This window comes from Halichoeres trimaculatus, unplaced genomic scaffold (genome assembly GCF_033239565.1).
Source record: "Halichoeres trimaculatus isolate MK-OKI-2021-1 unplaced genomic scaffold, fHalTri1.1 fHalTri1_scaffold_4, whole genome shotgun sequence".
NCBI lineage: Eukaryota > Metazoa > Chordata > Actinopteri > Labriformes > Labridae > Halichoeres > Halichoeres trimaculatus.
In genome coordinates this window covers 2032382-2046098 of record NW_027437182.1, presented here as the reverse complement: position 1 = coordinate 2046098, position 13717 = coordinate 2032382, and the positions used below count along the sequence as shown (strand labels likewise).

Genomic DNA, 13717 nt, shown 5'->3' with positions numbered 1-13717 from the left:
TCAGCAGCGCCCCCCAGAATCAGAAACTGATGGTCCTGACGTTTCATAACCGAGTATTTGAACAGAGTCAGGTGTGAACAGGCTCAGTGTGTGTGTGTGAATGTGTGTGTGTTGTATTTTAAGTTTAAGACATTTAAAGAAGCTTGAATCTGCTCGACGACTCGACTTTTAGAAGCTTTGTTCTAATTCTGTGGCGGGGGGGCGAGGGTTGTGTTGATGAATAATAAACCTGACGTTTGTAACGTGTGTGTCTGTGACCTCGTTCATCCAGAGTTTGTTTCTGATTCAGAAAGTTTATTTTTCCTCCCTTTATTTTCTACACCTCCTTTCTAAGGGCTTGGGGCTCCACCACTAGAGGGCGACAAACAGACAGTTTGAGCCGTGGAGGGGCGTAAACACTCAAAGCAGTGAGGTTTTGAAAAACGTGCTTTTATTTTGAAGTCTGCACCAACAGGAAGTGTGAGAGATGATCTACAGGCATTTGAGGACGCTGAAGTTACAGACGGTTCCTGAAGGACATCCACACAGCTTCCCGAACCTGGGGCCTTTACGCACCGCACACTGCTCGCCTGCGTCACACTGACACACACACACAGTGACACAGGTCAGACTTTAAAGCCCAGGATCAGATCAGGATCAGATCAGGATCAGAAAACATTCACAGGTGATGGTCTGAAGAATTGAGGTGTTCTTACAGACGGCAGTAAGCCCAGCTTCTTCTCTGACGGCGGCAGCTGTTTGCTCTTTAACTTCTCCAGGACTTCCTGCAGCGCCTCGATCTGACCACAGGAGAAAACATCAAAACCGTTAACGTCAAATCAAAGCTCTGCAAACGAACACATCTTCATCAACGTCTGAGGACAGCAGCAGATCTACTGACACAAGAATCTACTTCCTGTTTAGAGATTTTAAAGTTTATAAAAGGTTTATATAGTATATCTCATCGCTCCTGTTTCATCTGTCTCATCTATTTCAGCTCTTATCTCATCAAATCTCATCTCCTCTATTTCACCTATCTTATCTATTTCATCTATCATTTCATCTATTTCATCTCATGTCTCATCAAATCTATCTCCTCAATCGAATCTCCTCTATTTCACCTCTTTTCTATTACATCTGTCATTTCATCTATTTCATCTTTTATACCTCTCGTCTATTTATCCATCTCATCAAACCCATCTCATCTCACCTATTTTATCTCTTATCTCCTTAATCTTATGCCTTCTATTTCACCTATCTTATCTATTTCATCTCTTGTCTCATCAAATCTATCTCCTTAATCTCATCAATCTAATCAATTTTATCTGTCATTTCATCTTTTTCATCCATCTCATCTCTTCTGCTTCTCATCTATTCATCTCTTATCTCATAAAATCTATTTCCTCAATCTCATCTAATCTCTATTTCACCTTTTTTTAAATTTCATCTGTCATTTTATCCATCTAATCTCTTCTACCTCCCATCTATTTATGTCCTATCTCATCAAACCTATCTCCTTGATCACATCTCCCCCATTTCACCCATCTCATCTATTTCATCTGCCATTTCATTCATCTCATCTCATCTACCTGTCATCTTTTTATCTATCTCATTTCATCTCATCAATTTCATCCCATCCTTCATTAAATCCATCTCCTCTATTTCACCTATCTTATCTATTTCATGTATCATTTCATCTATTTCATCTCTTGTCTCATCAAATCTATCTCCTCAATCGAATCTCCTTTTTTTCACCTATCTTATACATTACATCCGTCATTTCATCTATTTCATCTTTTCTACCTCTCGTCTATTTATCTATCTCATCAAACCTATCTCATCTCATCTGTTTTATCTCTTATCTCCTTAATCTTATGCCCTCTATTTCACCTATCTTATCTATTCCATCTGTTATTTCATCTCTTTTACCTCATCTATTTATCTACTATCTCAACAAATCTATCTCATCTCATTTTTCTCATCTCTTATCTCATCTAATTCATCTATCTCATCTCCCCTATTTCATCTATTTCATTCCTTCTATCCATCTCATCTGTCTCCCGTCTCATCTCACTTATCTCGTTAGAGTACAGGGTTTCTAACTGTGGATTCGAGATGAGATGTGTAACCTGATATCTCTGTAGTCAGGCTGAACTCTTGTGGATGACGCTTCTGTCGTTCAGTTTCTCAAACTGTGTCTCCACATTACGTTAGCAAACACGTTACTCCAGCCTCACAGGTCTGTATCAGCTTCAAGGCAAACAGATGTCGAGATAAAGAGCTGACTGACTGTTTTAATCATAAGTCACTGAAGTGGAACAGTTATTAAAAGGTTTTAAACCAGCTTTTTATGATTAATCTGATTTTTAGGATTTGATTTTATACTGTCTTGGTTCAAAGGTTTTTAAATCCTCTGTTATTTCACCTTCATTACAATAATAAGCTAAATGCTAAATGTTACTCCTCAAACTCAACTTCCATGTTTTTAACTCTTTAATTTATGGAGTAAAAATACAGACTAATTCCAAGGACTTTTAGTTTGAATATTTAGAGAAAATCCTAAAGACGCCTTCACCTCCTCAGCACTTCTAACTGACAGACTCATTTTTTTCTCATGTATGACCTTTCATACAGTTAGACATGCAGCCCAAAGAGCTCCAGAAAAAAACAAACACGACAGATAGTACGTGAGAAAATCCTTCAAATAAAATAAGCAAAATTAAAATGAACACAAGATCAAAAAGAATAAAACAAACCAGTGAAATAAAAAAGACTGAAACAGAAATGAGTCTTTGAAATCATGTGACAGACATCAGGACGTCATGTGACTCCCCTGAGGAAGACGTCAGGTAGTTTGTGTTGGAAACCGTCTCAGCTCAGACTCACCAGCTCTTTCTCCTCCCGGGTCTCGATGCCGTCCTCCACCGATCGCTCCATCCTCCTCTCACCGCTCCCCAAAACCACCAGCAGCCAGCAGGAGGCGCTGAGGAGCAGCATCCCGCCGCTGACCATGGTGCTGACGAGTCACTCCTCACAGCGGCCTGCTGCTGACTGTACGGGTCCTGGTCTTAGTCTGCTGGGAGGACTCTGGGTCTGAGTCAGTCTGGGTCTGTCCTGTGGGCTCTGAGGCCCTGGTCTGGGTCTGTCAGGTTTTTATCCGAGTGGCAGCGACGTCAGAGGGAAAATATTGACCTGCTGGTAATGAGACATCAGCGGCCTGACCTCGGGGTCAGGAGGAGACGCTCAGAGAGGACGTGACGGCAGGACTGAACCTGTTCACCTGGTTTCATAAGACCCAGAGTGAGGACGGTTCGTTTTTATGACTGTGAGGGTTTCTGTCACCTGTGAACAGGGTCGCACTTTACGCTGAAACACCAGTGACGTCAAACGTGTCTTCTTTATCAACCTCAGGTTAAAAAAGGTTTGACCACAGAGAAATAATTTAAACAGCTGATTTTATAAATCCAGTTTTTATTTTGTGAATTCACTGAAAAGTTGGTTTGGGCCCAGGTTGGACTCACTGTGGAGGGTGAATATAAATAACGCCATGAACTACAAAATACTATCAGACTATGAACCAGGCCTAACAGTAATCTTAAAACACAGATAATTAATATTCTGACAGGTTTGGAGCAGGTCTCTGTCTGGACGGAGTTTTCTGGATCCTTTACATTTCATTGGCACAAGTTCAAGTCTTTATATTTCTCAGTCTGGTCAGTGTCCATGGATAATTCAGTCTACAATCTAAAATTCTCTTCAGCAGATGCTTTTGTCCAAAGCGACGTCCAACACAAGCAAGAATTTAGACAGAAGGAAAAACCAGCAACAGTTAGTCAACAACAGTGCTACAAGTTATTTGGTGGCACGCGCTGCCATCTAGTGTCAGAAGACGAAGTTTTTTGTGTCATTTTTATATTTTTCATGCAGCCAAAACAAGCTAGTTTTAGTACCTACTCCATACTAAACGATGACGTCACCAACTGCCGGCTACTGATTGGTCGGACAATGTCGTCATCGATGAGTCAAAGAACCAGGCTAGTGGAAAACCATCACAAAACGAGCAGAGTAGAGTCAGGCCGAGTAGAGTAGGGCCAAAGCGTTCTAGGTGAGCAAACAAACACATCTTCATCAACGTCTGAGGACAACAGCAGATCTACAGATACAAAAATCTATTTCCTGTTTAGAGATTTTTAAGTTTATAATGGATTTATAAAGTGTGTCTCATTTCTCCTGTTTCATCTAGCCCAAGGGTCTTCAACCTGTGGCTCTTTGGCTCGTTTGCAGTGGCTCCTTGTAGCTTTAAAAAATATGATTGAAATACAGAGTTTTTATTTTTCTTACAGTGGGTATCGATGATCAAAGACATTAACATTAAATAAAATGATTGAACAAGATTAGCTGAGCAATTTATCTATATATGTAACTAAATTAGAGTATTCTTTGAAATTTTAAAAAACTTGTAGAAATTTTTTTTAAACATCAAAATGATCTGCAATATTTGCAAAAATTAAATTTCAAACTTTTTCCTATTTTTTATTTCAAAAATTCCAAAATTAATGTGTAGTTTTTTTCTAATTTCACAATTTTTTTATTTTTGCAAATGTTTGTTTCTTCAATTTTTTTTAATACTTGAAAAAATTGTTATTTTTTATTTTTACTTTTTTATTTCAAAATCTTTTGGGATTTTTTGCAATTCTATTTTTAGTTTCAAAAACTTTAAAATTTATTCAAAATTTCTGAAAATTTCATTTTTTATTCACATTTCTGCATATTCAAATGAGTTCACTTGAATCAAAGTCATTTCAGAGCGACAAAATCTACTTTATATTCACAATTAAGGAAGTCAACTGTATAAAAATATATACATAGTAAAATTTTAGTGAATAATTGTCTAAACGAGAAGTTTTTTGAATTATTGTTTAATTTTTTTTTTAATTTGTTCAAATTGTGCATGTGATGTCTTATTTTGTTGTTTCTAATAAATTGAAAAGTATTTCGAAAATTCACGAAAATTTCAAATTGTTTGGATTTGAAAAAAAATAAAATAAAAATGCCAATTTCTAAAGTTTCAATTATTGGCCAAAATATTTTTTAAAATCTTGAAATTTCATAAATTTGCAAAAAAAAGATGAAATTCCAAAAAATTTGCAAAACATTTAGAAGAACTAAAATGTCAAAAATGAGCAAACATTTAAGAAAATTACAAAAAAATTCAGTTTTGAAATAATCAAAATTTGAAATTTGAAATGTAGTAAAAAAATATCAATTTGTTAAATAATAAAATACATACTTTTTACAATTTAACATATTATTCTTTAATATTTAACCTTGAAATGCTGTGTTCATGTCCAGCATGGAAAATCTCCTACTCTTCCACTCGATCACAGTTACAAGGATGCGTTTAAGTACCTAAACATGGTACCTTTTGACTGTACGTGAATCGGTACCCGGTACTTTTAACATAATTCGGTCGGTACCTAAAAAAGAACCTAATTCGGTACCCATCCCTACAATCATGTATATTAAGCAGGCACATTGGCAGCTAAATAAATCCACACAGAATTAAAATCTGTATTTTCTTCGAAATTAGTCTTTTTGTAGTTGACTGTTCACAGACAGTAAACTGGTCTATTGTTGCTCTGAGGTCAAAGGTCAATGGAACTCTGAGATCAGAGTGACCTGTGACCTCAGAGTTCCATTGAGCCCTGTGACCTCAGAGTTCCGTTGACCTTTGACCTCAGAGTTCCGTTGAGCCCTGTGACCTCAGAGTTCCGGCGGGAAACTTTTCTTCTTCTTTTGCTCTTTTTATATCATCAAATACACTTTATATAAAACCACCTCAGCCTGATAACAGCGAACTACACTGACAGACACACGTCTGACAATCATCTCTTTAGCTTGTACTGCAGACAGCCAGCAGGGGGAGCTCTGAACGTATGACTTTCTTATAGTCTTTGGTAACAACTATCCTGTGTGACGTATTCTCCTGATTTTCGGGGTCTGTTCCTTTAACAGCCTCAGATGAACAGGAAGTAGTGTGACATGTGGAGGTCTTGGTGTGTGTCAGCGTTGACGTCAAAACACACACAGGTTTTAATTCCTCCCTCAGAGTGAGACCTCTCTGCGCCGGCTGAGGTCGAAGTGACTCAAACATCATTAACACAGAGTAACAAACCATGTGAAACGGACCCAGCTTCAACTTTCTCCTCGGTTTATTAACATAAACATCAGGAAGATACCAATCTCCTTTTTTAACTTTAAACTAAAATAATTAAATAAAAAGATTCAAACTAATCTGGAAACTTTCATTTCATCTCCAAACAGCAGAGTCCAACAGCTCTGACACTTCACAACACAACTTTAACTCCAACAGCGCTTTGTGCTTCAGGAACTGAACCGAGAGACGATGAAACCATCAGAGAAATAAAAGAAGGGATGAAGGAGTGAATGCTGACACACAGAAAGAGGGGAACACTGCAGCTCCTCCCACCTCCCTCTGTCTCCGGCTCTGAAGCAGGAAGGAGAAACAGCAGCTCTGGATTATCCGAGTTCACCTGAGTGTGTTCAGGTGTGTGTTCAGGTGTGTGTTCAGTGTGTCTGTTCTTACCGTCAGTCTTTGGACCTGAACGCCTGTTGAGCCTGAAACACACAAACACAAACTCAGAAAAATAAAACACTGATGGTAAGAAAAACAACACTGACAGCCTCATCCTCCAGCGTGGAGCGTCTTTATCCACCTGAGAGGAGGACGTCAGGTGATGGAGGAGGAAACATCAGCAACAAACACTGACTTCAGATTTAACAACAGGGGTGATATGAAAAAAAACTGCAAAACTAAATTCAAAGATGCATGATGTAAAATCAAGTAAAAAAAACTAAAGGGCCTGGATTTTTTGTGCAGTGATTCTGCAGTGGTCTGTTCAAACTTGAGAGTCTATCAATAAAATGAAGAGTGAGGTTACATTAGCTCTGATTGGTGAGGTTGGAGTTGGTAGATGTATGGTGGCCCTGAAGGGCAATTGGAATAAATATTTGAAAAGCACAAATTAAATTTCAGAGGCATTAATACATTTCACAAACCACAAATATATTTCCAAACAGACAAATACATTTCATAGAACAAAAATATATAAAAAAACACGAAAGTTTCACAGAATGCAAATAAAAATCACGGATCACAGATTAAATTTCACCAATCACAAAATAAATTTCACACATCACAAAATAAATATCACACATCACAAATTAAATTTCACTGATCACAAACAAATTTCACCTAATAAATGTCACCAATCACATAATAAATCTCACTGATCACAAAATAAATCTCACTGATCACAAAATAAATCAAACTGATCACAAAATAAATCTCACTGATCACAAAATAAATCTCACTGATCACAAAATATATTTCACTAATCACAAAATAAACCTAACCGATCACAAAATAAATCTCACTGATCACAAAATAAATCTCACCAATCACAAAATAAATCTCACTGATCACAAAATAAATCTCACTGATCACAAAATAAATCTCACTGATCACAAAATAAATCTCACTGATCACAAAATAAATTTCACTAATCACAAAATAAACCTAACCGATCACAAAATAAATCTCACTGATCACAAAATAAATCACACTGATCACAAAATAAATCTCACTGATCACAAAATAAACCTCACCGATCACAAAACAAATCACACTGATCACAAAATAAACCTCACCGATCACAAAATATCACCAATCACAAAATAAATATCACTGATCACAAGTTAAATCTCACTGATCACAAAATGAATATCACTGATCACAAAATGAATATCACTGATCACAAAATAAATCTCACTGATCACAAAATAAACCTCACTGATCACAAAATAAATCTCAACGATCACAATTTAAATCTCACTGATCACAAAATAAATCTCACTGATCTCAAAATAAATCTCACTGATCACAAAATAAATCTCACTGATCTCAAAATAACTCTCACCGATCACAAAATAAATCTCACTGATGACAAGTCAAATCTCACTGATCACAAATTTAATTTCACTGATCAAAATATAAAAATCACTTGATAAATTTCCAGATCAAAAATTAAGTTTCACAGATCACAAAAAAGTTTCATCCATCACATAAACAAACACTGACACATAAATTTCACCGACTCACAGATTTATTTTGTGAGTGGTTAAATTAATTTTCTGATCAGTGAAATTCAATTTAGGATGGGTGAGATTTATTTTGTGATCGATAAAATGTATTCTGTGATCAGTTATTTTTTATTTGCATTCTGTGAAATGTATTTGTGTTTTTTTAAATAGGTTTGTGGTTTGTGAAATGTATTAATGCCTCTGAAATTTATTTTGCGGTTTTCAAATATTTTTTCCCATTGCCCTTCAGGGCCACCATACAGATGAGCTCTGGTAGGACAGAACCAGGATTCACGTCTCAGAGCACCGGGCTGTGAGGAGATAGAAATATAGCCGGCTGCTAAACTACGCTACAAACTGACAAAGTTAGCTTGTTGTCAGGTTAGCCTACAGATATGTTGACGCACTGGGCTGCCGATAGCGCTACATACCTTTTAGGTGGCTGTTACAATGTTTGCTTGATGTCACGTTTTAAACCGCAGCGCTGGGTATCGCCACTGATTTTCTGAAACTTTTCATTTGATTTGACCGATTTATTTAGTAATAATGACGTTTCAACACTTATTCTACTTTTGCCGGGGCTTCAAGGGAAAAAAACAGTGCCTGAAATCTATCTTTTTTTTTCCAATAACTATGCAAAATTTACTTTTTGCATGGTTATTTTTCTCCCTGCCACCAGGGTTGTGTTTAATAACTTTTTGAAAAATCAACTCCCATTTTTTCAATTTTGATTTTAATCTTTTACGAGACACACGTCAAAAATCTGGCTTATAAGTCTGAACTGAGAGGTTTCAACCTGAAAATCTGACTTTAATTTCATTTTTTTTTTTTTTTTAAAGAGTGGATTTTTTTTTCCTGTAATAAAAAAGTACGGTTCATTTTTTTTTTTTTAAATTAAAATCTGGTTTTAATCAAACTCTTCAATTTAAATTTTAATTTTAGATTTCTCAGAAAAAAAACACTGAATTTTGAGAAAAAATTAATCAGGGATCTGGGATTTAGATGAGAAAAGACTGGACTTTAGAAAAAGTAAAATCCATCTTTTATTTTCTTGCAGATTCAAGTGAAACACGTCAAAGGGAAAGCTGCTCTTTAAAAGAAGTGTCTTATTTTTGGTGACAGACGTAGACACACCTGCAGAGCTTCACCTGCAGGGGGTGTGTTTTTCCTTGACACAGACTCAGTTTGAAAAGGTTTCAGGTGGACTCAAAGTCCAAAGAGGATCAGACTCGGGTCTACAGGTAGATAAAGAGCTGTTACTGACCAGGTAGCTGCCGGTGTGGAAGCCACACATGTACCACAGCATCAGCATGCTGGAGGCGGAGTCAGCGCCCGCAGAGTCTTTACCTCCACCTGCCCAGGAGAAGGGAGGGGGAGGAGCAGGGGGGACGAAGGCCTGAGAGTCCTGCAGAGAGACACACACATCAGAGACAACACCTGGAGTAACACACCTGTCAGAGTGTGTGTGTGTGTGTGTGTGTGTGTGTGAGACTCACCCCTGAGTTTGAATGAAGAGGAGCAGCAAAAGGAGGGAAGAACGGAGGGCTGTGATTGGTCGCTTTGTCTCCATCCTTCTTCTTCTCCTCCCTCTCTGCTCTACCCTGATGACCTCTGTCTCTGCTCTGCACACACACACACACACACACACACACACACACACACACACACAGTTGATCACAGCTCTGAGGGGAGCAGGAGCAGCAGGCGGCCAGCAGGGGGCAGTGTTTGGATTAAAGCTCACCCAGGAAGAGGAGGACTGATCATCTCTCCACGCTGACCTCCTCTCTGCTCCTCTCTCCATGGGTTTCTCCAAGTTCGTCCTCCTGCCGCCGCCCTGCAGGTCAAACACCTGAGAGTCAGACCTCCTCAGGTACCCAGAGCTCACCTGTCCTCTTTTCCCTCCAGACTCTAACCGAGTTCAGGCTCTGTCAGCGCTCTCAGGATGATGACTTAAAGACCAACCAAGATTAAAGTCTGCAGAGATCAAAGGAGACCTCTGGCCTGGTCCAGGTCCAGCTCCAGGTCCTCACCTTGGCTGAAGCGGCTCTGCTGGGTCCGATGAACTCGTTGATTTTCAGCAGGCTGCCGACGTCCTGCTCCTCCTCGTTGTTGTAGTCGTCGTAGCGAACGCAGCACCGCTGACCTTTGACCCACAGAACCACGGCGGGGTACACCAGACCGTCCCCAGAGTACACGGCTCGGCACCGAGACCCAGATCTCCAGTCCTGACGGAGACCACAACAAGGTTCTGGTTAATCTCTGTCTCATCACAACATCCTGACGACGTCTCGGCAAAGAAAGTTTTAAATTTGACCAGAGAAAACTTTCAGAGCGTGAAGAATTCAACAATTTATCAAAGTTAAAAAACTTTATCATTAGACGACAGCACAGACGAACTACATCTACAAAAAGACTAATCTGGTCGAAAACACAGATTTTAATTCTGTGTGGATTGATTCATCAAACTGACAACGTGACAGATAAATATTCATGCTGGATATGAGGGGAAACATTAGCAAACAACAAAAATGATGAGCTGTGCAGCATCATCAATATGTGTTATAAAATTCAATTCAACTTCACTTCTTTTTTAAAAAAATTTGCAAATGTATTTAATTTAAATAATTTTTATAATTTTCAAATTAAAAAAACAAAAAACAAATAAAAAATAAAAAATAAAACATTTTCAAAATCTTTTGCAAATTTCAAAACTAAAAGAAAAAGCAAATTTAAAAATTTCAATTTTTTATTTTTGAAATTTCTTTTTTAAATTTCAGAAATTAAAAAAAAAAGCCAATTATATTAGTTGCAATTTTTGACATCTAATGACATTTCCAATATCTTTGAATTTCATTTTATTTCAGAAGTGTCTGCAAATAAAAAAAAAGGATTTTTTTTATTTCAAATTTCTTGGAAATTCCTGCAAATTTTAAAATATCAATTTTCTATTTTTCCCCAAATTTATTAAAAATGTGAGGGGATGAGGCTGATAAATGACGTCACTGCGGACGCATGGAGCACAGACCGAGCTTCAGGTGAGCCTCACCTGTCCCTGCAGGTTTACCGTAGACTCTGAGGGGGGCTCAGCTTCAGGGACAGAGACCGTCTGTTCAGCCTGCTCCGGCTTCTCTCTGAGATCGGTTTCCCCCGAGGCTGAACATCCTGATGAATCCACACCCTGCGCACGCACACACACACACACACACACACACACACACACACACACACACACACACACACACACAGACACACACACACTGAGATACTTACTCATACATGTTTATATAACACACACACACAAACTCACACTTTTACTTTGGTATAAATACAGACGGCGACAATCTCATGGATTTCTATCTCAGGATTTTGAGTTTTAATCTCACAATATTGACTTTTAATTTTAATTTTGTCTTTTAATTTTTTTCAATTTTAACTTATAATTTTACAACAGAGACTTTTTATCTCAATATTTTTGAGTTTTACTCTCACCATTGTAACTTCTCATAACATTACTTTTACTTAAAACTCATAATTTTAACTTATATCTCATTATTTTGGTTTTAATTCTCATCAATTTCTATTTTTTTTTCTATTTTTCATTAAATTAATTTTAAATCTCATAAATTCCAGCACTACCTCATTACTTTTATTTCTAAAGCTCATAATTATCTTTTTTATCTCATTGTAAGTAATTTAAAGCTAATAAATTTCAAAATTATCTCAATATTATTCTAAAACAGTACTTTTGACTTTTCTCTCATTATTTTGATTTTTAAGGTCTTTTGTTTTGTTTTTGTTTTTTTACTTTTATCTCATCTTGTACATAGAAGCGTATCATTCTCATTTTTATTTCATTATTTTTATTTGAAAGCTTATAAATTTAACTCTAAACTCATTACTTTAGTTACAAAAATCATAATTTTGACTTTAATCTCATTATTTTGATTTTAAAGCTCAACAATTTGACTTTTATCTTGCTACTTTTTAATTAAAAGCTCATAATTTTCACTTTGATCTTAGTGCGATTTTAATTCTCATAATTTATTTTACTTTTAGTTCATAATTTTCACTTCAAGCTCGTTCTTTGTTATTTCAAAGCTCATAGTTTTGACTTCCGGTGCCATAATTGATACTTAAACTTTTAAACTCACTTTGATCTCACAGTAAATAATTTTTAATCCCATAATTCTGAGGGTTTTTTTTAATCTCATTTTGACCATTTATTTCATCACTCTGACTCTTAATCCCATAATCCCTTATTTTTTTATCTTTTTTTTTTTTTAATACATGGCCTCTTTTCGACTTTAACGTCATAATAATGATCTTTTATCTCTTTTTATTAATCGACCTGGTATTTTTAATAAAGTATTTTTAATGAACATTAAAATTGTTTCTTCTTTTAAACCTGAACAAAGAGGCAGGATAATGTCTAAATCAGTCTCAGCTTGAACTCCGGTGTGCTCTCCGCTTTAAACTCTGAGATGATGAAACATAAAAACATAAATAAAAACATGAAAACATAAATAAAAACATGAAAACAGGATGGTAGTCTGGGCCGAACCGGTGAAATGAGCAGAATGTTCTGGAGCTCCTCAGTCAGAGCGCTTTCTCCTCCGACGGGCTCCGTCTTTGTCTCCTCCTGAGGACAGAGAGGTTTCAGTGCTCCTTAATCAAAGTTAGCATCGTTAGCCCCTCGCTCCGTTAACCCAACACGTTAGTAACAGTTAGCACGCTAATTTAGCCACCCGGCTAGCAGCGAAACGTTCCCGGTCTAACAAACGTCAGTGACTTCAAAAAGGTTACCTGTTCGACAGGTGGGACATCTACGGTTTGTTCCGGAGTTTCAGACATGACTTTGAACCGCTACACACACCTCACACAGGTAAAGATTTACCGCGTCATCCTGCGTCAAACTTCAGCTGAACCGACGTGAACTGCATCCGGTTTTAGATTTCAAAATAAGGGTTCGTCGCCTCCCAAGCGAAAAAATAATAGTACAGACTAGAACTATGTCAAGTTATAATAATAATAATAATAATAATAATAATAATAATAATAAAAATAATAAAAATAATAATAATAATAATAATAATAATAATAATAATAATGATAATTATAATAATAATAATGATAATGATAATAATGATAATAATAATAATAATAATAATAATAATAATAATAATTATTATTATTATTATTATTATTATAATAATAATAACAACAATTTATTTATATAGCACCTTAAAACCATTTGTTTACAAATTCACCACACGATAAAGCGCAGTAACAACCTGAACACAGAAAATCTATTTAAGTAAAAATAAAAACTGCTAATTAAACAATCTAACAAGAACATAAACCACAGATACAACCCAAATGTTGATCACAAGATGAAACATAAAAACCCACCAGCAACAGAGAACCCAGACAGCTTGGGTTAACAGTATTTATGAGAACACATTTAAAAACTACTGATGTGGACCAGGCTGTTCAGTTTTGTTTTAGAGGACTGTGGGTTTTTGGAATAATAAGATCATCCAGTCTGGATTTATCTGGATCAAACCTTCAAAATATG

General features: G+C 36.5%; 2 protein-coding genes across 2 annotated transcripts; both read right to left on the bottom strand.

The window, feature by feature from the left end:
* Window positions 1-10: 10 nt before the first annotated feature.
* LOC141788620 (cocaine- and amphetamine-regulated transcript protein-like) lies at window positions 11-3310 on the bottom strand. Its single transcript, XM_074667535.1, has 3 exons — window positions 2866-3310; window positions 696-779; window positions 11-579 (listed from the first exon to the last, which is right to left on the bottom strand). Exons 1-3 carry the CDS (start codon window positions 2989-2991, stop codon window positions 472-474), a joined length of 318 nt encoding a protein of 105 aa, XP_074523636.1. The 5' UTR covers window positions 2992-3310; the 3' UTR covers window positions 11-471.
* A 2612-nt stretch (window positions 3311-5922) lies between these two features.
* LOC141789315 (uncharacterized) lies at window positions 5923-13075 on the bottom strand. The gene is made up of 9 exons (XM_074668695.1): window positions 12946-13075; window positions 12704-12781; window positions 11189-11320; window positions 10173-10367; window positions 9884-9976; window positions 9639-9764; window positions 9407-9547; window positions 6587-6618; window positions 5923-6487 (listed from the first exon to the last, which is right to left on the bottom strand). The coding sequence occupies exons 1-8, from the start codon at window positions 12991-12993 to the stop codon at window positions 6589-6591; spliced, it is 843 nt and encodes a 280-aa protein (XP_074524796.1). The 5' UTR covers window positions 12994-13075; the 3' UTR covers window positions 5923-6487; window positions 6587-6588.
* Between the last annotated feature and the right edge of the window lie 642 nt (window positions 13076-13717).